The following is a 25,347-nucleotide window of genomic DNA, read 5'->3' on the forward strand; positions in this document are numbered from 1 at the left end:
ACATTCTTTTCAAGGGTGACCCTGCAGAGCAATCTGACAAAGTTCGACTCAATTTCAACTTTTTTTTCTGGTGCCCTGTGTTGTTTGTTAATGGTGTTACTATACGTGACAGGCTCTTATGGCAGCAGATGGTTTGAATACATAAGAGACCGCTGGTTGTTTCCCATTAAACTACAGTCAGTCCTGAATGTTGAATGGCCACCAGTATCCATTCCTCTGATTTAAATCAGTAAATCTGTCTGGTTTGGTTTTTAGTAATTGTTGGGTTTCACTTGGTTACACTTATACTGCGAGAAATAAATTAATGAAATAAATTAGATTAACACTAAACAGCCAGAAATAATTGAACAGACATACAGACATTTTATTGCAAGAGCAGTACAGATCCTTTGTGCTGCATAACATTTTTAAATGAGACTTTTTGTTTTAACCTGCAATAACTTTTTTATCTCTCTTAGTGGCCCGCTACATGAGAACTCCTGTAATGGTATTGTTTTTACGTAGTATATACTTACTTAGTATATAACTTTGTTGAACTTCACCGTGTCTCTGTTGTGCAAAAGAAGAATTCTCCCTTGCCTGTGCACAAAGATAACTAACAGTGTTGTATGAGAATCTTCCAGCACCAAGGCCTTCGGGCCGCTTGTTGTGGTTGCTGGCCGTTTGTTTGTCATTGTTGTTCCTATCAGTCTGAGACCGAAATGTCTGTAACATTGGCCATCGGCCCCCATCTTTGCTCATTGTGTATAAAGAAAGCGCGTTCACTTTTCTCTTGGTTCTTCCTCACTGAGACTATACGCATTCTGTTGTGATGATTGAACACAATAGAGAACCTCTGGTTTTTTGGTATTCTTTATTTCAGCATCAAAAGAGTCACGCAAAGCGGGTACAACATTTGTCCACCACACTCCTTAAGAATGAAAATGATACCAAACTGTGTAACAGAAGCTAAGCTGTGGGTGTAATGTCTCTTGACCATTACACACACCAGAGCCCGACTTCAAAGCCCTTCAAAAATAGGAAAAAATAGGATTTGCCATTTCCCTCATTGTGAGCCCCTTTGACTGTGTACCCCTTCTCTTTTGATCTGTCTCACCCCTTCATTTCCCCCAAATTTCAGATTGTCCATGACAACACGCATGACTACCTCTGTATAATCCTGTCCTATGCTGTTTCTTTTTTTTTTTTAGCTTTCGTAGCTCCATGGCCATCGCCGCTGCCGCCCGCCCTCTCCCTCTGGGAGGGTAACCTTCAAAGGCTCTGCTCAGCACGATGGATGACCAGCTGAGTGATGGAGATGGACAGAATCAAAGGATGTGCTCCCTTCATTGTGACCAGATGAAGGGACATCTACCTTCTTCCGGCAGTGAGGGGATGTACACTGCAGCATTTTGATGTTCTTCAGAGCAAATTGACGCAGTTAAAAGGAAATCTTTTGGAAATAATTTAAAAAAAAGAGGAACCACAGCTCATATGCTGACTGCTTCTCCCTGTGATGCTTGTTATGAGTTGTCCATCCGTAACCGATGAGCCGGAGAGCTGCAGCAGCGAGGGAAGCAGCTGCACCACTTCCTCCATCACCACCTCTGACCCCTCCTCTATGTCTGGACACACTCACACCTCCCTACCTTCCGCCGGCGATGCCCCTCACACCTCTAAGCACGAAGCTCCCCCACCTCCTCCCCTTCCGCCCCCACCCCCCACCTTCACCAACCACAACGCACGGAAGAAGCGCCGCGTCCGCAGCTTCTTCTGGAAGCCGATACCGGAGGAGAAGGTTCGCGGGAAGCCCAACATCTGGACGATGGCGGTGCGGCAGCAGCAGTATCAGATCGATGTTCGCTCCGTGGAGGAGCTGTTCGGGCAGCAGGAGGACACGGCGACAGGCGCACGTGGGGGGACGCCGGCCTCTGGAACCTCAACCCGTGTCTCCAGGACTCGCTCCTTCAAGGAGAGCAGCAAGGATGAGGTGAGTGTGCTGACACCAGCAACACTGAAAAAAAATGTTCATGACCAAAGACGACAGGTGACGGTGGAGTTAAGAGTGCTGACACAGTGATTATACATCAATCCTCTGAGAATTAAAGTGGCCCATGTCTGGTAAATAATTCCCTGGATTTACTTCAGACCAATAAGATTATTACACAAGTGCTCTTATTTGTGATGTGTGACAATGCTTTCACAAGTTCTTTTACTTGCTTAACTCGAGGAAAGTATTTTCCAGATTTAGTTTTTATATTATTTTCTTCTAATATATAACAAAAAAAAAAAATTCTTAAAAGGTTTTGCACACCATTAATCCTTATTGTCTCTTGAAAACTCTGTAAACTGAGAAGAAACCAGAAATCAGTCACAGTCAGGCCTGAATCTCTCCTGATGAAGGTCTACCAACTGAAATGTCTTCAAAAATGAATTGTTTATATTATCGTTTATGTACATACAACATACAACAGTTTAAATTGTCGGCAATTGATTTATTGTCAATCAACTAATCATTTCAGCTCTATATTACATATCTTTAGGTTGAAGTTAATTATTCTTCTTCACTCATCTTCCTCCTCCTCACCTGTACTTTATCATATTTCATTCAAACCACAAAAGTCTCTAATTACTATTTAAAAGCCCTAATTATGTCTTGTGAGGGAGCCTTTTTTAAGAATGTACATACTGTACTGTCACCTGTTGCCATTGTTGATGAAGGAGGCGTGAACCAAGTGTGGCCCGGTGGAATTTCCGTGTCCCATAGTGTGACTATGGGTGGTGGTGGTGGATGTACTCCAGGTAACGCAAGCAACAACAATCAGGAGGGGTTAAAAGAAGGGAGGGGTGTGGGTTCATATGTGTGTTTCATTGGGTGTTTGACCACAACTGCGGCACATTCCTGAATCACTTCTCTCATTTGTTTTCAGATCAGCATCCTTGACTCCAAGAGGGGAATGAATGTGGGAATTTTCCTGAAGCAGTTCAAGAAGTAAGTCTTCCACCTGCTTCACTACCTGACGGAAGAGCTGCTTCCATAAAGCTCAGTGGAGTATTTACAGATTTCAGGCAAATTAAAATAAACGCAGCCTTAAATGTCTTAGTAAGCCTCAAGCAGCTGTGATGCTCCTTGTTATGGATTCTCTCTGGAGTCTAATAAGACTTGTTATTCCCTCACTGGTGTTTTAATGATGGCGGTGGAGAGTGCTTTCCAAAGACTGCTTCGCATAGCTTTGTGTTATTTCCCGCATGTCAGTTGATGACCATGCAGTTGCTGGTTTGTGCGGATCTGAAGAGCAAATATGATCAGTTTGACTTTTGTAAAGTTGACGCATCGATGACTGGAAATAATGCTCCAGAAGTCGTATGGGCAGATGTGTCGGATGACAAACTCTTGACTGTGAAAGAGCCAAAACATGCAGCACACCCTGTCGATCGCTTGTCCTCATTTTATTCATGAATGAATTTTACCCGGTGACTGTCTGAACACTGAAATGTGAGTGCGCTTTATCAATTTGATGGGAAATGCCACTGTTCTGTTTCCCCCGTAAGTCAGGTCAATGTTATTTATACAGCCCAATATCACAAATCAGGCTTTACAATCTGTACAACATGCGACGCCCTCGCTTAGGATGAGATAAAAAAAACTCTCAAAAAACATTAAAGCTAACTTCAATAAAAATTACTTTTTGGCATTTTTGCTTAAACCTGTCACTACATCCAGACAGCAGTACATGCGACTGAACTCAGGTTCCTCTGCCTCCTTTCAGTGCTCTTGAGATTTTAACGCCCCCGAAGAAAACCAACCAATCAGAGCCGAGGAGTCTCTAACGCAGCTGTCAATCACTGATCGTGAACTCCGATCAAACTATCAAACTCTGCAGCGCTGATCAAATATGAATGAACGGTTTTGTTACTACATTGTCTAAATCTCACATCAAATGTTTTCAGAAAGGTATTTTAGATCTGGAGATCTGGAGACGTGTTTGATCGTTGTGTTTTCTGTCTGTCGTGTGGAGCAGAGAACAAAAAGTGTTTTCGGTATCTTTTTTTTTGCATGGCGGTGTATTTGCATGGCTCCCCACTGTATTTTAATGACATTTGAATATCAGCCATACTGCACCGAGTCAGCACCTCATCACTAGTAGTGTTTATTTTTTGTAGATCTCTAATATGCATTTATCCTCTTTCCTATATATGTATCCCCTATCCTATCCTATTAATGCTTTGAGTCAGTTTTCACGATGTCATTTCAAAGTACAGAACTCGTCATATAGCATTTAATACATTTTTCTTCCAGCCATTCAGCAGTGTGTTGATTAAGGGGGGGTTTATCGGCAGAAATGGAATACAATATCCATGACTGTTTTCATTAGTGTGCAATCACCTTACTTGAATATTAATATCTTATTCTCTCTTATCAGTTCATGAGAATCAATAATGCAACAATCCCTGTATTTAGGCTCAAAAATAACACACGGCCTGCAACTCTTATGTAGTAACAAAAGAGTTTTTGTGCTGTGCCAGTTTGAGAATCTATAGTGTCCAAAAGTTACAACTACAATGATTGTTGAGTCCGACTGTGGCCTGAAGAGTTGGATAAACATGTATCTGACACAACAAGGGTTGAATATTGTGAGCCTCAAAGGTTATCACCGAGCCGCCGCATCGGGTTACGTCATATTGTGAAGTGTCAGCTTACTGGATATTGTTTTGTTTTTTTGTTTATAGCAGTGATGTAATTGGGAATTGTGTTGCAGCACTGGTGACTTGGGTGTGTCACAGATCAATGTCACTACAGATAATGAGACGTGGTTGAAAATACGTGTTGAACTGTGAATATCGTGGAGTAAGAAGGAGCAAAGAAATGCTCGCATATACAGTTGAACATTGTCGCTGTCAGTATTTTGTGGGATTTGTTTAGTCCCTTTGTAAACACAGAGCACCTGTGCTGTTCATCAGTGAGTTTAATTGAAATAAACGTGAATGTGTTTCAGGTCCAACCGCTCCATTGTTGAAGACATACGACTAGGAGAGGGAAAGATTTACGGAGCGGAGCTGCTCAGAGACCTGCTGAAGCTCCTGCCTGACGTAGAGGAGGTTTGTGTTTATGAATGTCTGTGTGGCTTTTTAGCAACTTCTGAATAGTGTGACGTTTTTTTGAATCAAAAGACCAAACCTGGTGATAACAGACTGTGAATGTAGATGGAAGACAATAGAGCCTGCTGAGCTTCCTCTTTCTCTATCGACCCGCAACAGATCAAGAAACTTCAGGCGTTTAAAGGAGACCCGGACAAGCTGACACTGGTTGATTCCTTTATGTTCCTCTTGATCCAGGTGCCTCGGTAAGTTGATTTAAATGGTGTGTACATAGTGTCATTCAGTCAAAGGGAAAAAAGGGGTTCCAGTGTAAATTTTGGGAGTAAGGATTTGCATTTTGTGGGAACTTTCCAACGAACTTGTCCCTCATTCACATGTGTTCATACAAAAGTTTTGTATTTGTATGTATGCATTTATTTAGCTGGGACAGTGCATTTAAACTGTAATGCACCAGAATTAGCAAAGATTGGCATTTGTAAGCTCTTCCCAAAACGTTACAATTACCTGCAAAGATTTAAGTCTCTCCAAGTTACTTACATTTTTTTTTGCAACAACACATAACATATTAAAGTACAATTGTAGTCACTACGGGGGTGAATAATTGAGAAGTAATACAATAATATTAACTACTTTTTAAATGAGTCATGAGTATCAGGAGGTGCATCCATCAGCTCCCACTGCCACTTAGCCTAAAATAAAGTTCCACTGACCTTAGTTTACTTTTATTATTTACTTAGTTTAGTTCATTTGAGAGAAGGAACAGTGCAAATTGATTAATACACATGGTAAAAAAAAAAAAAAAAAATGCCATGAAAGGCTATTAATTAATCTGTAGTCCCTGGCCAAGGCGTTACAAAAGGCTTCCTAAAATACATCCGAGCAAAAACAAAAACAGGGCATGAAGTTTGAAGGTTGGAAAATCCCGAGTAGATAATGTTCCCTCCTGTTTCCCCATCCATCATACTGGAAATGTAACAGTGGAAATAATGTTGAGGCTTCTCTGCAGAAACATAGCCAGTTCCTCAGATCACAGATTTAACGGCTTTGTCTCCGACAGGTTCGTCGTTCGGATCGAGGCCATTGTCCTCCGCGAAGAGTTCGTCCCTTCCTGTGCTGTGATGAGCCGCGAGATCGATGTCGTCCGCGTCGCCACTAAAGGTAATAACACACGGCTCTGCTGCCTACACACACACACACACACACACACACACACACACACACACACAGTCACATGTGCTCAGACAGGTGACCCAGATATTTGAGCTGCTTAACAAGAAGTAGGAATGGGTCACCTGAGATGCAGTGATGTGGGGACAGAATGGAAAGACGAGGCTGTGTCATCTTTGTACTGTTGATTTTTTTAATACCTATCAATAATACATTCGGTCTGATCATTCTGTCTACGACACTTATTTATTATATCTTAACAGTTTGTATTCTAAATTATTATACTTTAGTTTTTTTACCGATGCCTCTTAGCACTATCTGCTGTAATACTGCAAATCTCCCCACTACCTCAGTCTTTATCAATCTCGTTGCTAATGTTATGCTGTACATTAAACATGACCCAACAAGACTCGGAGTCTACAGCCATGCTAGCAGCCCTTGGTTGCATATTGTGGCGCTGATTGTTTTTCCCCTCCGGGGGGGGCGTACACAGTATGACGTGTCTCTATATGCAGATGTTCAGCAGATATGTTTACTGTGTTCACCAGTTTGAGTTTATGTTAGTATGCTAACGGCTAATGCTGATATGAATGCTATTCATTCTGCAGGTATTTGGTAAAACCAAAGTATTGGACCTATTGACCCGGTGATAGCACTGAATAACAAGTTAAGGGTTCACCAAAGTACAGTCTGAACGTCTGAACTAAATTTCACGACAATCCGTCTGATAGTTGTATTTCAGTCTGACCGACTAACATCGCATCCCTTGAGCTACAACAACATGCTTAAAATGCCATGTGTTGTTCAATTTGTAATTTACAGTAAAATGACACACATTTACACACACACACACACACACACACAGAGAGCACACACAACTTTATCTGTACCCTCAAACATTTTCTGAATGTTTATAAACTGACCAAGAAACTGTTAGAAATACTTAACAGTGCCTTTTTGTTGCAACCATTCCTTGAGCCGGTGTAATTTTAGCTGAGTCAGACTGTCCTGCCGCTCTGTGGTTTATTGGAGTTTTCTTCAACCCTCTTCTACAGTACTGTGACCTTTTCCCTGCAATGCAGAGCCATCAGTTAAACACCGCATGGGACAAATTAAGTTCAACTTTTGTGACACCATTTAATTAAAACTTTCAACGGTATGTACTATTTACCCTTTCTGATAGTCCTAAAAGGGCAGCTGGTCGAAATTACATTAATGTCGTCTTTCTATGAGTAGGAGTCATTCTTCCTGCTGACAGTCGTTCTGTGTGGAGCTGCTAACGTGAAGTAGTGTGTGATGGGCTGCTGAGATCTGCTCTGGATTCTCTTTAAGTGAGTTTGTATTGATCTCATCATATAGAGCTGATGAGCTGCGAGGAGCTTCATGCCATCCTGCATCTGGTGCTGCAAGCTGGAAACATCATGAACGCTGTGAGTCCACTAGTTATGTTCACCTAATACATTAACATCATTCTCCTATCGGCCTGATTTAAAGGATTAGGCTGGAAATATATATTTAACTCCTGAGAAGAAAGCAATTAAGCATATTTCTCAAAATATCAACTTATTCCTTTAAATAAATGTAATCTTTGTCGCAGAGAAGAAATACAGAATATCACCAGCCTTCTCCTTCATCGTCTTGCTTGTGTCTCTGTGAGATCTTTGATTGGTCCTTCTGTGCTTCTCAGGGCGGTTACGCAGGCAATGCTGTGGGCTTCAAGCTGTCATCCCTCCTCTCATTGGCCGACACCAAGGCCAACAAGCCGGGCATGAACCTGCTGCACTTTGTCGCCATGGTTAGTGAAGGCTTCAGTTATACAATATGACGCACACAATACCTTTTAAGAGCTGCACTATCGTCTGTAACCGAAGACGATACGGCAAAGTGGGACGTCAGAAAATGACCACGTAAACACTTCTCCGACAAACAATGTCAACATACAAGTTAATATTGAAAGCTTTACAACGCTATTGATTGTTGCAGGTTCATTTAGTGGGATGCATTAAGTCAAACCTCTACTCTATATACTTTACTAGATTGAATATCATACCTTCTATTGTGTGAAATCAAAGTAAATTGAGACACATATTTTAGTCCAATAGTCACCTGTCAGACACAAATAAGTTATTTTGTATAAATCTTTCTCAGCAGTGGTAGATGAGTAAACAGACTGCAGGAGGTCAAGTGGACAGCAGATGGTGACAGGAAACAGACAATCAGAGCCAAGAGAGGCTGGCCAGGCACTTACATAACCAAACAAAGAGCGGTCCTGCCTTCACAATGCAATGATGCCGAGTCATCATGCTCGGCAACAAATCAGTTTGGATGTAAACTGTGTGATCTGTCTCACTCCCTCTCTCCACGCAGGAGGCAAAGAAAAAGGACGAGAAGCTGCTCAAGTTTCCAGAGAAACTTCAGGATGTCCAGAGCGCCGCCAGGTAAACTTCAGACTCAGTCGCAAACGTAGCCGTAACAAAAGAGGCATTACATGGCATTACATTATTATGACCGTGAAGTTTAGAATATTTTCCCCCAAAGGTTGTTTAATTTCAACAAACTTAATTTGGTTTGTGGTATCGTTAAAAAACTGTGGTTAGCTTGCCGCACGACTCGTCCTGCACCCGACCCATCACATTTAAAGCAGCTTCATGTACTATTTAATGACACCAGTAAGTAAGTTTAGATTAATTATATTCTCCATAATACCCTCTCTTTAATGTTTTTACATGCAGTAACCTGAATTTTTAAGTACCTTTTTAAGTACCTATAGTTATTTTATGTTTTATTTCCGTGTGGCCAAAAGTCGTACAACCGTTTGATCAAAACCGCAGCTTTAACATTTGTATTTATTGCTGAAGTGACAACAACATCCAGCCTCTTTAAACACGCGGACATGTAGTACTTTGAGAGCCATGTTTAGAAGGCAGTGTGATGCTGGTGGCTGTCGGGCTACGTCAGCTTCACAAGGTCGTCTCTGTGTGGAGACGGTACAGCTCCTGCACCAGATTACCCCTCCCTCCCTCCCTCAGGATATGTGAACGTTTTTCTCACTGTGGTCATATCTTCACCTTCAACGGATGACATTCTGATAGTGGGTTCAGGAAAAAGTCGTCAAATATTGCCATGCTCAGCAGTATTATAAGGGCCGTGTGATAATCACCAGAATTGTCTCTAAGCACATTTTTCCTGATTTGAATTTCCCTGCTGTAATGTTTTCATGTAGAATCTCAGTGGAAAACATCGAGGTGGAGTTCTCCTCCTTATATGTTCGGATTAAATCCCTGGAGGAGAAAGTTCAAGAAGACCAGGAGCTTCTGCAGCAGCTGGAACCCTTTCTGCAGGTGAAGCAGCAGCAGCAGCAGTATGAAATGCTTTATATACACAGACACAGAAAGTTGGATCCAGGCTACTGTACATTTCTGGCACTGCTGACTCAAGTGCTTTAAATAATGACACCCATAAAAGTGTAATGATAAAAAAAAATGCATGTGCCTGATGTCTCAGAGTTCAGCGCGGACGCTGCAGGACCTGAAGAGGCGCAGGCTGGATCTGCGTAAAGAGGGGAACGCTCTCATCGACTTCTTTTGTGAAGACAAGGACACCTTTAAGCTGGACGAGTGCTTCCGCATCTTTCAGGACTTCTGCATCAAGTTCAAGAAGGCTGTGAAGGTGAGTTTTAGTGACATGATAATTCTGGATTGGTTTACAGCTTTTTGTAGAGTCGTGCCTCATTCTAGCGGGTAATAATCACATTGTATCAGGGAACACAGCATTGTAAAAAGAGGTCTACTTCCTCATTCAATAGATTTTCTTGTGCAATTACGGATACTTACTGACATTTCCTGTGGGCTCACTTTAGGTTTTAATTCCAAATGACGTGGTTTAAATACTGGCTAAAGTGTTACTTATTTACAACCTGTCTAATCAGACTTCGTTGGATGTTGTTGTTGTGACGTCGTTCCCAGATCTCGCCATTATGTCACACATACACACATTGTCGGACTAACAGACTAGAAGTACTTTATTACAATGGAGGTTGAGCGACGTACTGTACCGGTCCAGTGCTCCCTTGTGGCCGTTGGATTTGCTGGCCATCGGATCACGGATACGTTGGATTTTTCCAAAGTATGCGTTGTAACCGAACTGTTCCACTTCAACAGGAAGTAAAACGTAGACGATAGGAAGCCGGGCTATAAACAAAATGTTTTGGCTTTGTTTAGTCAAAAGAAAACCAACTTTTCCACAGCGAAAACTATAATTATGATAAATATATGATGAATAGAAAGTAACATCCCTGTCTTCTTGCCCGCCTGTAAACATTTCTCCACGTTCCTCTTTTTCCCAGGACAACACGGACCGTGAGTTAAAGGAAGCGGCCAGACAGCGTCGTCTGCGGGAGTTGGAGGAAAAGCGGTTCGCTTGGTCGGGGGCAGATCAGAGCGGTGGATTTGGCCGGAGCAGCAGCGAGAACGACGTGGAGATGCTCACCAAGGAAGGCCTGCTGGAGTTATTCCAGCAGAGGTCTCAGAGTCCACACAGTCCGCTGGGACGCTCCGCCAGCGCCCGCCGCCACCGTCACACCATGACCTCCATAGCGGACCGAGAACTCCAAGGATACCTGGAGCTATTCGGAGGCTCTGGGAATCCCACTGACTATTCCAAGTTTAACAGCCTACCTCGGTCGGGCCGCGCCATGCAGCGGAGGACGACCCCCTGGATCTTAGCCCAGGACGACAACCGCGAGCTGGACAGCGACAGACAGGTGACGTCTCCGCGTGCTGAAACTGAGCCTATCAGCCCGCTGGCCAGGTTTTCCTCCTCTGGGCTAAGTGATAATGAACCATACAGCAATAATTACTCATCTGTGTCAGAGGGCAGCGCTCTGCCTCGTCCCTTTTGTGTTTTTCAGAAGTCCTCCCATCTCCCCAACCCAACGATTAGCGGCCACATGAACGTTAGTGTAGAGATGCACGCTTTAGTTCGAGGTCCTCAAGCTTTCGACCTACCTAGTCCAAACAACAATAGTAATCCTATGCACTTTGTCAACCAGGGGGATGTCGTGGTGACTGATTTGGAAAAGGACAGACTGTCCCTTCCTGTAAATCTGGACATCCTCCTACATGATAGCGTTTTAGAAAGAGGAGCAGATCCCAAGGTGGCCTGGGGAGGGAAAATAGATCCTCCCACACAGGCTGGCGTCTTTCCTGAGAGAGAAGAAGAGGACAACAGCACATTTTCATCAACAACCTGCGATACACCCCTCCCATTAGATCCACCTGTATCCAATAAGAAACCAACGGTTTATATACCAGACTGCACAGAAACGGACTGCTCTGTCACCTCTGATTACTCTGAGGTTGAAAGCTCGTCTCTAACGAAAGAAGGACTTCATTTCAGAACGACTGGCCGCAGGAGGACCGATCCGGAGAGCCAGTCCATGTCGCCCAACGACCAGTCCGTCTCAACCAACGAGCTTTCGGCACCCAAATCTGTGGACGCAGCATCCATGACCCCGTCTGCTACCACAGAAGAGTGGGACTCGGAGAGCTGTGACACGGCTGAGGGGAAACAAGGCGCGGATAAAGATGCGCAGAGAAGCAGCAGAAAACCAGCGCATACAAAGAGCAAAGCCAACAAAGCGCCGAAGAGCAGCGGAGGTCACGTTGTGCGAACGCTGACCAGCAGCGAGACCCAGGGCATGAGGAAAGTTGTGCCCATCAGCAAGCTCACAAGGACAGGTGGCAGCAAGGCAGCGGAGAGACCTTTGGCGCATGACAGTGGAGGGTCGCGCCGGCCTCTCCGTGACCAGAGCACCCCAGCGAGAGGAAGGAGCGAGAGGACCACAAGACCTCCTCGACACTCCAGTCTGCCTCCGGATGAGTCGAAAGATCAGAGGGGAAGCAGCATCACAGGCGGCGTTTCGAGATGGGCACGCGATTCGATTCCGAGAAAGGCGTCCATCCACAAGCCGAGCGCCAAACCCCTGAGGAACATCCCCAAGCCTGCGCCCGAGGAGAAGATGTGCCGCTCCACCATGAGAGCGCTGGCCCAAGCTCAGGCTCAGGGGGGAGCTTCCTCCGAGAACAGCAGCTGTCCCACGCTCAGCTCAAAGAACACATCCGACGTCCCCGGCTTCGCCCGCAACACCGTGGCTTCGACCTCCAGGACCAAGAAAGAGCTGGCGGCCCCGTCCGTCCCCTCCACCCCGTCTCGCAGCCCCTCGCTTCCAGGTCGACAAAGCCCGGCGAAGCAGAACAAGTTGGCGCCCACGGTTCCAACCAGCGAGGAGCGGCCACGCGGGACAAGCCTGCGACGGGTGCAGAGCGTGAAAGCAACCAGTCGCAGCGCCTACCGCAGCGGGACTCCCCCACCACCTCCAACAAGGGAAGATATTCGTAAGACTAGTAGCATTTCTGAAAAGTCCGTCCATTCTAGAGACCTGGTGACGTTCAGCAGGGGCGCTAAACCAAGCTGGAAATGAAGCCAACGTGGTGGAAACAGACCAGAAGAAAGAGACACTGTGATGTAAACATTTTTTCCGCTCTTCTTCGCCTTCTACGATGCAGACGTATCCTCTCATATCGTGCAGAAGACGGGAATCTGAAAACAAGTTTTAAGCTATTCCCACACTTAAAGGTTCCTCCAGTAGATTCTGTATATATTGCAAAGAGCAAGATGCAATGAACTGCTCCACATGTTCCTGTTTTGTTGCTGTTGTTTTCACATCTTCCCCTTTTTTAATCAAAGGGGGGGCATTAACTAAACTGACAAATGGCAAATTGTTGCTTTTACCCAGGAGCCTCTTAGCCTGCTTAGCTGTCTAGTAACTGTATACGCTAGTGTCTGTGATGATGTTGTCGTTGAACACCACTGACGATACGATGCTGCTAATTAGCGCCGACAATTTGAGACTGAGTTTCAGTGTCCGTTTCATTCAGGGTTACAGGATTTGTTTGTACCTTATCTTGCTGCTGTTACGATGTCTTTTTGTTTCTCCTGCAGAGAATCGCTTCTGTTCGCTTTTTGGTTCCTTTGCTTGATACCTCATAAAGATCTCAGTGGCCTTGTACCAGCAGAAGAGTTAAGAGTTAGTTCATTTGGCTCTGCATGATGAAGATGTAGATCTGGTTTAAACTGCAATGTCACTTTTTACAAATCCCTGGTATATTAATATTACTACAATATATAAAGTCACAGATTATAAGCCAGTGTATACCGACTGTGGTACTTGTTGTACCTTTTGTATGTAAGTGTCAGTAGCTTGTAAATGTGTTAGAACTCCTCCGTAATATCACGGGGTAGACGTGCACGTAGGAAACGTTTCCTGTATGCTGTAGGCTAATACACGATCAACGCTAATGCTTTGAGGGAAAAGCAGCGAACGCGTCTGAAACAACACTGAGATGATCATCGGTCATGTGATTATTTTGACTGTCTGCTGTGAATGTCGTCGTCTCGTATTTTCTCCAGGTCAACAATAACTGGTCATACTTCAAGGTAGCCCCAGCTTTTGTCTCTCGTGTGTCTGCATTACATATGAGTCACAGAACATCTGTTATTCTGAAAACAATCAACATTTACAGCTGTTTAAAAAGGTATTTCCAGACTCTCTTATAATCACGTGGAGGAAAATAGAATCTATCTGTTAAAAACACGATAAAAAAACATTTCCTATGCAGGTAGCTGGAAATTACTAAAGAGTTATATTAACATGATATTTTGTATGAAAATAAGGTTATAGATTCGTACAAATTGGGCATGAACGCATACATTTGCGTAAATGTTTCCCAATCCAAAGATGGTAGCAGGAAATTGAATTTTTGTATTATCAGTTATATTTGTGCATATTGATGTTACATCGTATTGTTTTATATTTTCATACAAAATAACTGGTTTATGTCTCTCGCGGAAACTGTGTTGTTGGACGATATATTGTCCCAGAAATATTTGCAATAAACAAAATGATTGCCATTTTAAGACTATTTTATGCCACTGATGTAATGAACATTTAATTCTTGAAGAAATTGGAATTGCAATGTGAAAGATAAATTTAAATATTCACAATAAATAAAGACATAGATAAAATAAAACCAAAACAATAAATAAAATAGACTCTGGTGTGCGAACACAAATGTGCAATGTCTGCGCTGTGCCCAAGTCTGATAATGAGGAAGAGCTATTATCATTTCCTGCTACCTGGATGAGAAATGTACATTATTTATCTTGTAAAGATGTTCAGCTCCATTACTCGTATGTTATGGTTTGACACGAGAGGCACAAACTGTAGCTGAAATTCAGCCCTGTTGATCATTTCACACCACTTGCCTTTCAAACTGCATTGTGCCATTGCCTTGATGGCAGCAACACTCACAACAGTGCGTCGCCTTAAAGCTTAATGTAGCCGACCCATCACCAGTAGAAACTTCTCGATTGTAAAAGGAGAGTAGAAACTGTTACTACATTCCATCGCACGGAGCTGAAGCAGCAACTCCTGTTACACTTTGTACATAATGTAAAGACATAGTATTTTTCTGACTATCAATATGTTTACATAGCATTGAAAGATGAAGAGTAAAAGACTGAAGTGTGCGAGCGCACAGATGTTTTAAAATGGTCCGAGCATCCGTATCTTTTATCGGAGTGTGTTGACATGCGGCGGATCTCTTCCTGTTCCTTGTGATGCAAATGAAGGTGATGAGCCGATGACACAAAAGGCCCAGTGTGACATGCCACTGTGTGTGTGTGGCCTAAAGGTCCTGATTCTGCAAAAACAATAGTGAAAATTGCCCGTCACAGAATAACATCCTGAAGCCCAAGTAGACATTTTCAAGATGCTTATTTTGTCCAAACCCAAAGATATGTTCATTTTATTTTTCATTATGGAAGTAATTTGCTGGTTTTATAAGCACATTTGAGATTTGATGTTGTCAAAATGTACTAATTTTCTTTCTGCTAATTGATACAGCTCTGATTCAGCTCTGAAGTAATGACTTTTACTTGGCTTGAAATAAATTTAATCGTTTAACACGATTAAGAGCTCGTAAGTGCACCTTAAGTGAAGACTGTGATACCCATTCAAAATATTCTTAAAATCACAAAGATTGTTGAAAATAATCTACTCTGTTAACAGTTTTATAAATCTTATAAACAATCATTTCAAACCGAGGAATAATTCCTCAACATTTGTCTCAAGGTTTAGTTACTTGAATCAACGTTTGTTTACACTTGGATCACTTGCATTAGGCTGTTCACACACACCACCTTATTTTGCAACTTGAACAGCTGTAGAGATGCTGTTCCTCCAACCTGGACACAAATGTCGCTCCTCTGCACTTCTTCAGAGTCCTCCTTTGTGTATCCCACAATGCACCCTGCTGCCACCTTTTTAACAGCCCCCCCGAGCATTACAATGGCTGCCCTTTTACTTTTCGTCTGACTGGCCTGCAGCAGTAGAGCTGCTGAGGAATTTGAATACGTACTCACCCTTTTCACCACCGCTTCCTTGTTACGGGATGGTTACTGTGGTAGCAGTCCAAACATCAATTACCATTGCTCACCGAAGGCCCTGTAAACCTGAAAGGTCAATGGCGTCCGCAAACTTTTGTCACGTGATATTGTTTCACGTCCCTCTACTCAAACCTTTCTGTTATTTCGAGTGAATCTTTTTCAATCATTACCTGCAGAGCGTCTGATTCTCTAGTAGTATAAACATGTATTCCCTCCATTTATCTTTCACCCAATGATTAAATGTGTCTTTTGTTGGCATTCTTTTATCCCCAAGCAAGTCTTTTGTACACTGAAAAGGAATGACTCGTTTTTATTTTACTCTGTGAGGAGAAAGGTTGTCGTGTCCGCTGTAGTTTTCACACCTGAGGTAAATACTCCACCGCTCTGCTCGGTCCTTTACAATCTGAAGTCTCACCATGAAAAAGAAAACACTGATCGCTACGATCGTCTCTGATCGCCAGACCGCAGCGCTGCACATGGTGACGTTGCTCCTCTGTATCTCTGATGATGACGTCTAAGAAATGAATAAAAATCACATGTCGCTGTGTAAACAGAAAACTGTTTGTTGGCTTTACTTTATCCTGAATGTTGTCTGACTATAGACATGTTTTGACAAACTATAATGGCCTCAAATCACAAGTAGTGTAATGTATATAATGAATATGTAAAATTTAAATAAATATGTCATTCATTATTTTGAGTATAATTCATACTGCAGTTAGTTAAAGATGAATTTGATTGATTTTAAAATTTTTAATTTCCTATAGATATTACAATAGTATCGTTATCATTAATTATTTTGGCCATAATAATCCGGTAGCATGAATCTGATATTGTGACGGACACAAACCAAATGTATGCGGTAGAGTTATTTATAGTAAAACAGGTTCTGACAGCAGAACAGAACAAAACCACTTTGATTATTGAGCCTCGGCCTCGAAACCACCAGGGTGCAGCAGAGTATCTCGAGTGTCAGCCGACCCGTTAAAGACCCTCATCCTGTTCTCTTATTTGTTTTTAGGTTTTAAAATGCAGTTTTAGCAGCTGCATACTTTGCAATAATATGTAATTTAGTTGTTTTTGGATACAGTTTTTGACATAAGGCTTTCAATATCATCATGTTGGACTGAGTGAATGGATAGATGTGACTTTAGCTGCATTTGAAGGTTTGATCTGGAGTTTCACACCTTCTATATTTATATGTCATTACAGACAAGTTAACCACTTTCAATTACAAAAAAGTCACTCTGGCCTTTTGCAGTTTCTTTATAAAATTGCAGGACATACCTTTGTCCTTTTCATTCTCTCCTGAGCTGGTTCATTCAGCCATGTCGAGGCCAATCTCTTCATTCTGAATTAATAAAATCCTCTGAGATTTTCTCTTCCAGAAGCAGAACTGAAGTTTCCGGAGAGCACCAGACAACAGATGCTGAGAAAGAGAGAGAGAGAGAGAGAGAGAGAGAGAGAGAGAGTAAATCACATATAAACAATGAGACTAAACTACAACTAGACCAGTGAACCTCAAGGAACACGTGCTTTCTTGATAACTAGTAGAAATAAATGATTAATATAATGGACAAAAAGCTAGAATACCAAGCATACTGTTGTATGATATGTCTACTGTATATAAGCTATATGCTAGAGGCATTGAGCAGCATGTAATGTATAGCATGAGATGCCAAAGGTCTGGTGACTCGGCCTGTTTATCTCCAGATCAAAGTTGCTGTGTGTGAGGGATTATGCTCCTCTCAATCCCTCTTTATCCTGCAGCTCAACCGGACATCTGAGGAGCAGGATCTTTACTTTCACGGGTATTTTCCCTTTTTACACGTCAACCACAACATACATCTGCTTGGTTTTTATTTTTTTTTATTTCGATGGATAAAAGAGCAGCTCGAGCATGTTCTCCTGCTCGTCAAGTACGGCATGAAGCAGACAAGTGGGATCGGACAACAACGTGGACAGGAGGGAGGCCTCAGCAGCAGCATTCCGAGAAAGAGTGAGTCGCAACTTCTGTCTGTTTTATGAGCAATTATCACGACAGCAGTTCGTTTCTGAGGGTTTAGAAACAAAAAAGAACATCTTTTTCTGGTCCCTTTCAAATCCTCCTGCTCTGAACGTTTGCGTATTTGCAACCAAAATACAAAATTGTAAAATTAAATTATGGCCCCTGAAAATGAGACTCTGACCTTTTACTGCATTTTTTTTTTGTAAGCCTGTAATCTTGAGTTCATGTGAGTTCACTCTTCAGAGATGGTTTGCTTTGTAACATCAGGTGACACTCTATTCAGAGTTGTACCGCAGTGTCCCACTGATGACCTTAACCCCCTGTCGCTTTAAAGGACAGAGTGTCCCATCAAATCTCTCTGACCTTTAAAGTACACTATACACATACATAAATACATGCCAACATGCTGGGATTTCTTGGACTCATTCTACTACAGCTACAGGGATTATCAGTGAGAGATCAACAAAAGACCACTGAGATTAGCAGCCAATTCAAATACAACGGGCTATTTGTAGAGGACTGTGCAGACTGTACCTTTTAAAAATCATCCAATAAAGATACGCACTTTCAAAATACTTGTCCACGCCTTCTTCCTTCTGTCTTCAGATCTACATGACATGAACACTTGGTGAGAGTCAGGAGGACACTGAACTGACCCCAGAGACGCTGAGAGAGACACGAGACAGAAAGAGACAACTGGAGGAAGTAGACATGGGGTGAGACACATACAGTTGTATTTAAAAGTTCATGTGATGAACTGCTTCCCTTTCCTGTTTGGACATTCTTTCTTATGTTGGATTACAGAGCTGAAAATCTTGTCTCTTTCTTTAGTTTGGTAAAATTATTGCAGCTTTTTAAACTATTTTGATAATCGTTTCAGTCCTTTTTAAGCAAAGATGACAAACATTTTCTGGCTCCAGCTTGAGAAATGTAATCACTTGCTGCTTATGTGCCATATCTTTGGGTTCTGTATTAAGAATTTGAATTTTTTTTGTTGTATACACAATATGATAATCAGCATATAATCAGAATAAGTGTTGGCTTTAGCTCTAATATTGAGATTTACAGTCAAATTATTGTCCGTTTATTCCACACATTATCACTGCTGCTATTTAAATGGAATATTAAAGTACCACTAATTGCATCACAAGTGGTTTCTGAAAGCACATAGGAGCCAGTGTACGGTTTGAAGACATGATTTATTTTATACTTGAATTTTTAAAAGCTTCTTAGACACGGCAATTATTTTTAAAAGGTAAAAAGCCTCCGTATCAGCGCATTCTCTGAGTCAAGGTCCAATTTTATAATAAGTCTCATATATAGCACAAAGGTTGTGTTACTGTAAATATAGTTTCCTGTTCTGCTATCAGAACATCGCATCACTGTAAATTAAGAGTAGAGTTAGTTCAAATAAACTGCATATTTTGCAGTTTTTCCTGGTTACAGTCGCTTCATTTAGGTAGTACTGTACATTTACCAGCAGCCTTCCTCATAACTGTTTCACTGTAATGTGCCATTCCCACATCAAACATTCATTGCGATTTGGCTGTCAACATATGTTCAATCAAAACGGCATGAATGAGACAATAGAAGTTGGTCAATTATTCAGCAGCCATTCACAGGACTCTCTCTGCTAATCCCGCCATGCTCGGCTGGACTAATGACAGCAGCAGCTGCAGACGGCTGCAACCGGAGCAGCAGGAAATGATGTTCAAATTATGCTCTGAATATTCTGGTTCTGTCCTTAATTAAACTCTGGAGTAGGTCGGAGCCGGGTTTGCAGGATCACCACACATCTGTGAAACTTGAGGTGCAGGAGTCATTGACTGTTTACATCTTGTTTCTTTGATGCTGTGATTTCTTCATCTAGTTCACTCAAGGCAAAATACATCATTGGTTTGTTTCCCATTTTGAAGTTAAAGCATATGTGTATTGTCTCTTCACAGCTTCATTTATCTTGTTTAATCCTCTAAACTAGAGCAAACATCTGCACGTCTAAGCTGTTTGATTGGACTCTAAGTTTGAGTTCTATAGCAGTCAGAGTACCTGTTGAGTTATTTAAAGAAAAAAAGAAATCTTTGCACCGAGCCTGTGATTGTGCACTGCATGCTAAGCAGGTGTCCTTTGACTGTGACACACACACACACACACACACACACACACACACACACACACACATTAGTTTTCTTAAATAGTTGCGAGGCCTTCAGATGCGTCTCGATCACTCCCTCCCCCACACGTCCAAACAATAGACCTTACCGCCTTTTTTTCTATCAGACGAAATGTGTAATGGAAAAGGAATGCAAATAACTTGTTTCTGTCTTTCATGTCTTTTCTTTTTCTTTTTTTAATCTGAAAAGAGTCTTTCATGGACTGCTGCATAATCTAGGGTTGTCATGGCAATATCTTCCCTGCTAGGGGAGGGGCTTGACTGGAAACCACAGTTACTATACTGGTGCTGGGACGTCCCATCAGGAGTAGAGATCTTCACCAATTTTTGTAATTTTAAACGATTTTTTTTTAATATAATTTGTTCTTGTTTATAAAAGATATTTTTGTGATTATATTTTTTATACACCGTGCGTCTGTTCTCAGCTAAAGTTTGACATTTTAGGAACTATTATTTTTCACTGTCTGGAACACCAACAATAATAATAAACTTTATTGAAGTGCACCGTTCATAAAAGAAATGCAGCACAAAGTGCTTTACAATAAGGGGAAATATACTTAGAACTATACTTAGAATGAACATAGAAATTGGGTAAATAAGATAAAAAATTTGACGAAATAAAATACATAGAACGCATAAAATGGAAAATAAAACCCACTGAATAATGATAATAACAATGGACTCATATTTGCAGCATGCACATAAACGATACAATACACACGGCAGCAGCATCAAAGAGTCTCTTCTACTCTGATCTTTTATTTCTACGTCTGTGGTGGAGATTGGAATTTCTAAGACGAAAACTATTTTCACCTTGAGTTCACAATCATCCAGTGGGTTAGCTAGCCTGGAGGTAAAAAGAGGTAAGAGGTAAAGATCAACAGACAGAGGTCAGAGGTCAGACGTGCACAAAAGGCCAAACATCAGTGGTGACTATAAATGGGTAAAAGACTTAATGTACGCTAAATATATAACAGCAAAACCTCAGAAACAGGAGAAATCCTAAATTCTCTCAAATTCTAACTACACACAACACCTGAACATCAGCAGGTCTCTTTCTTTCATCAAACAGGACATGACACAGACGGCCTGTAAAACCACTGAAGGAGAAAAACAGAAATAATTTACGAATGCTATTTTCACACGTGGATGTAATATTGATGAGCTTTTTTTTTCTTTTATCGTGACTGGATTAGCTCTAACTGCATCCGGCTGCGGGTGCCTTTCCCTTTTATTTTGTCGGCGGGTCGGATCCCTTTAATAAGTGAGGTGAAAGCGGCTCTCAGGTCAGCTTCAGTTTGTGTGTGCAGAGCAGCAGACAGGACGGCGGAGGAAGACACGACCACAGCAGTTCAACTGGGAAAAGTCCAGAAAGGATCACCGCCTGTCATCTGATATACATCCGCATGCGTCGTTGTAGTTTTCACACCGGCGGATAAAATAACATTTAGGTGAGTGAATCGCATCGTTATGCGTGTCTTTCTTCAGAAAACGTGACCTGAGACTGAATGCACGTCCACTTGATTCTATGCGGGACTTTTGGATAAATGCACATGCCAGAAGGAACTTTAAAACAAAAAATGCGGAATTACATTTCTGGATTAACATTAAATATGCATCCAATCGTACAAAGTGCTACACTTTCTGTGTTGTGTGCAAATTGAGGAGTTCAATCATCCAATTTACAGCAACAGCAGGTCTTTTCCCGGTACATGTCTGCAGCATGATGAGCAGCCGGCTTGTGTGTGTGTGTGTGTGTGTGTGTCAGCATCTTAAATCTGTAGAAACGTGAATGGACCTCTGTACTGATGCACTTCATGACTTATGAGTCAAACTGGATCTTGTGCGTCACATGGCTTGGTGTTTTTTTGTTTTATATGCATTATTTCATGTGCATATGCACTCGGTGTCGATAAATATTCAGATGTAATGTCACAAAAGGAGACTTCAGCTGTAAGGTTACTTGTGCAAATAAGGTGGAAGTAGAGCAATTGTATGTTTTCTTGCTATTTAAGAAGGGATATTTAGTCTTCAGTGATGATTTTATTACTTTTAATTCAACTTTTGAGTAAGTGCAATTAGATTTGATATTAAAGTTGAATACAGCTTTCCACACAAGTGAAATAATCTGAATAATTATTGCATTTGAGCTACTTGAATGCTTGAATTTGTGGCAGCTAAATTGCTTTTTCTGGCAACAACGGGTCAAACTGTCGGCTGAGAGTCTGATTCATTCTGGAAAATAAGTGCTTTGGTTCTAGCAAGGCCAGCAAAACTAAGTCTGTCATGTATAATCCAACATCGACAGACTTGACAGGTGAGAAAGGAAAGGCAGTTGATGCTCGTCAACAAACAAACATTCAAAAAGTCTGTATCTTGCTTTTGACTTAACGATCAATATACAGTAGCAGTCTCTGTAAAAACTGTCGAAACATTCCTCAAAATAAACATGCTGCTCATGTTCTTGATGATGTTAATTCAATCAAAGTCAGCTAGTCATGTTTTTAGTCTCAGCAGGGGATCTCTTCCGTTCCAAAAGGGTGAGCAAGGTTTAGGAACCAGTGCTTTAAAAAGCTGTTTACAGGAATTAGTAGACACGTTGGATGATACACTCCTCTGCTTTCAGTCTGTCTGCTAAGGCAGGCTAATCAACTCCTGGTTCTTCGTAGTTAAATATGAAAGTGGGGCCTTCTCATCTAACTTTTTGCAAGTTATACCAAAATGCTGAACTGTTAACTTTCAGCTTGAACACTTTTATCAAGTGAACACCGCAAAGATGATTTCTAGACTGGATAATTATTCAATAACCATGAATAATTGATCGGAACAATTCTTTATGCATCACTCGATAAAGATAATGTTGAGTTGCAGCACTGTTGGCACATCACCGAGCCATATTCACGTAATTAGATGGCTCCATTCATCCTCATGGATGAACTTAAAGTGGATTGACGTCTCATTACATTTGACTGCTCCCTCCTCTGTCTCAGCGTGTGAGAGTGTCCGTCTCCTCCTTTTCATGTCTGAGTGCTCGTCTTCCTACCGCAGCTGTTTCTTTCAGTCATTGTGACATTAGAGGTGCTTGAGTGCAGTGAGTGATTCTGCTAACAGGAAGTAGAGGTGATTCAGTAAAGGCTGCATAGCTCTCCCACCACTGCAGTACGCTGTGCTGCAGCTGCAGCGCTGCAACTGTGGGAGTATTCTCCTGCTAATCTAGGAAGCCGCCAAGATGACTCACTGCACTGAAGTAATGCAACATGTACATTTACCCCTCACTGTTGCATACAATACTTGGCTGATTTGTCACAATGCATTACATGTCCTACATAAAGGCTGCTCAGGTTATTTAAGTAAACACCTCCAGTCCAATAATCACCACCAACTGTATCTGGTCAGAGGCTTCTCTGACATATTGCCAACAAATGCAAATGTCGACTGGTGTTGTTATTGATGTTTTCATTCAGCTCGTCCAGTGACTGGAGGGCCTGCCGCCTTACTGGCCTGTGACACTTTAACCTCTCAGGATCAATGGGCATCGGTGCTGTGAGCTCTACAGCGACGTGTGTCTGGTTGAAGCTAATCGATTAGCATTGGTCATCAGCCAGTTTAGCCACGCTTGACTGAATAGTAGCTCAGTGTCTGAAGTGTTTGGAGAAGCCACAGTGTGTTAAGGGTTGTAACATTCACTGCAAAACACAATAGGAACTTCAGGGCTTGACACATGTTCACTTAGACAGCTGTTTAATTGGTGGATACTGCACAAACTGTAGCAAAACTCACAAGTGTGATTAAAACAGAGTGCCAGAGTAAGTCAGTTCTCTTTTTGTTTAAAGATGTACTGGGGGGCAGCATTTCATCTCTACTACTGGGTCCATACAATCAAAATTTATAGTCATCGGTTATTAAAAAAACTAAAATTTGTTGCTATAACTAACCGCTAACTGAAGGTCTGTCTCCCGGAGTCTCCGCCCACCCTCCTCCCACCGAAGTAGTCTCCTGGTTGTGGAGAGGGCAGAAAGATAATACAAGTTTGTTTGGTTTTTTTCTGCTATTTTGTATTTAATCCAATAAACTAACCATCAAAACGTACACAGACCCTGTACCTCCAACGTGATTGACAAGCCCTCGGGACGGCTCTACTTCTTCGACTAACTGCTGCCTCTCGAGGTAAAAGTAGTATTACAAGACAGGACGGTCCGGGGCTAGCTGGTTAGCATGCTCATCTAAGTAGAAATCTCTGCAACACATTAAATAAAACGAGATACGTAGTAGTTGGTTGTATTATGCTCTCTACTTGGTAACGATATTCTCATCTTACTCTTGGCAAGAAATAAGTGTATTTCCCAAAAATGTTAAACTAATCATTTAATCTATGAAATGTAAAATTGCGGAAAATCGGCTAGTACAATTTCCAAAACCCTCAAATATTCACATTCATTGAAAAGCAGCAAATTCTCAACACACACACTAACACACTGATTATTCTGTAACATCCAGCTTTATAATGTCTGGGACTGAGGCTGCGATTATGCGAGTTCTGATAAATTGGCTTTAAATTGAGACTTCCTTTTATAGCAACAAATACTTCCTGTGCTGTCCGTCACAGCTCCGGCTCAGTGTTTCTGCATTCTCTAACGAGCACCGTCACGATGTAAAGTGCATGTCGTGCTCCAGCCAGCAGGGGATATCAGCGTTGCACAAAAGGAACATTGCCCACCCAAATAATTACCATAAGGACCGACGATGCTTCTGAAGCAAACCCAGATTTTGATGACTTTTTTTCAGCTGATTGGTTTTATTTAAAAACAAACACAAACAGGTTGTTCATCACAGCCAGCATTGGTGTGCACAGTGTGTTTGTGTCCAGGCTGACCTCTGTTTGCATTTCAGTTTTCTCTCTGATATGTCTGTTCTTTTGCATCAAGGTCGAGCAACTTGTCTTCGGTTTCTTTGCTCAAGGGAACGAGAGAAGTAGTAGTTATAACAACACTAACAAATCCACAAATGTATTCTTGTTTTACACTGAACTACTGTTAATGATTGGACTCCCTTTACTTAATCACACTATCTCCTGCTGGATTGTTAATTTAGCATAAAACATCACATTTAGGCACTATAAAAACATTTCTGTTCATTTTTAGTTTGTTCATGCTCTAAGGGATCGAAGTGGCATCATTAGTTTGGTTAATAGTTGTATAGTTAATTATATTTACAGTATATATAAATGGAGAGGGAGATGTTCAGCCAGTTTACGTTTACGCAAATGACAGTCGCATTATATAAAGATAAGTTTAAAAATAATTGATTGATAGTATGGCCTGTGTCCACGTGGAGCCATTTTCTATGCTGTAAGTAATCCGGTTAAGTGGGAGTGGATGTAGAGAGGGAAAACGGATGCATTTGGATAATTACTTCA

The 25,347-nt window shown here is 41.8% G+C and overlaps 1 protein-coding gene across 1 annotated transcript; it reads left to right on the plus strand.

Annotated features, from left to right (window-relative positions):
• Positions 1–1,142: 1,142 nt before the first annotated feature.
• On the plus strand, positions 1,143–13,648 carry fhdc1 (FH2 domain containing 1). The gene is made up of 11 exons (XM_076091486.1): positions 1,143–1,969; positions 2,910–2,971; positions 4,977–5,079; positions 5,239–5,324; positions 6,137–6,237; positions 7,606–7,676; positions 7,934–8,041; positions 8,614–8,684; positions 9,470–9,587; positions 9,751–9,915; positions 10,592–13,648. The coding sequence occupies exons 1-11, from the start codon at positions 1,496–1,498 to the stop codon at positions 12,725–12,727; spliced, it is 3,495 nt and encodes a 1,164-aa protein (XP_075947601.1). The 5' UTR covers positions 1,143–1,495; the 3' UTR covers positions 12,728–13,648.
• Positions 13,649–25,347: the final 11,699 nt, after the last annotated feature.

The sequence above is a fragment of the Anarhichas minor genome, unplaced genomic scaffold (assembly GCF_050575085.1).
Source record: "Anarhichas minor isolate MPS153535 unplaced genomic scaffold, ASM5057508v1 ptg000014l, whole genome shotgun sequence".
In the NCBI taxonomy this organism is placed as follows: domain Eukaryota; kingdom Metazoa; phylum Chordata; class Actinopteri; order Perciformes; family Anarhichadidae; genus Anarhichas; species Anarhichas minor.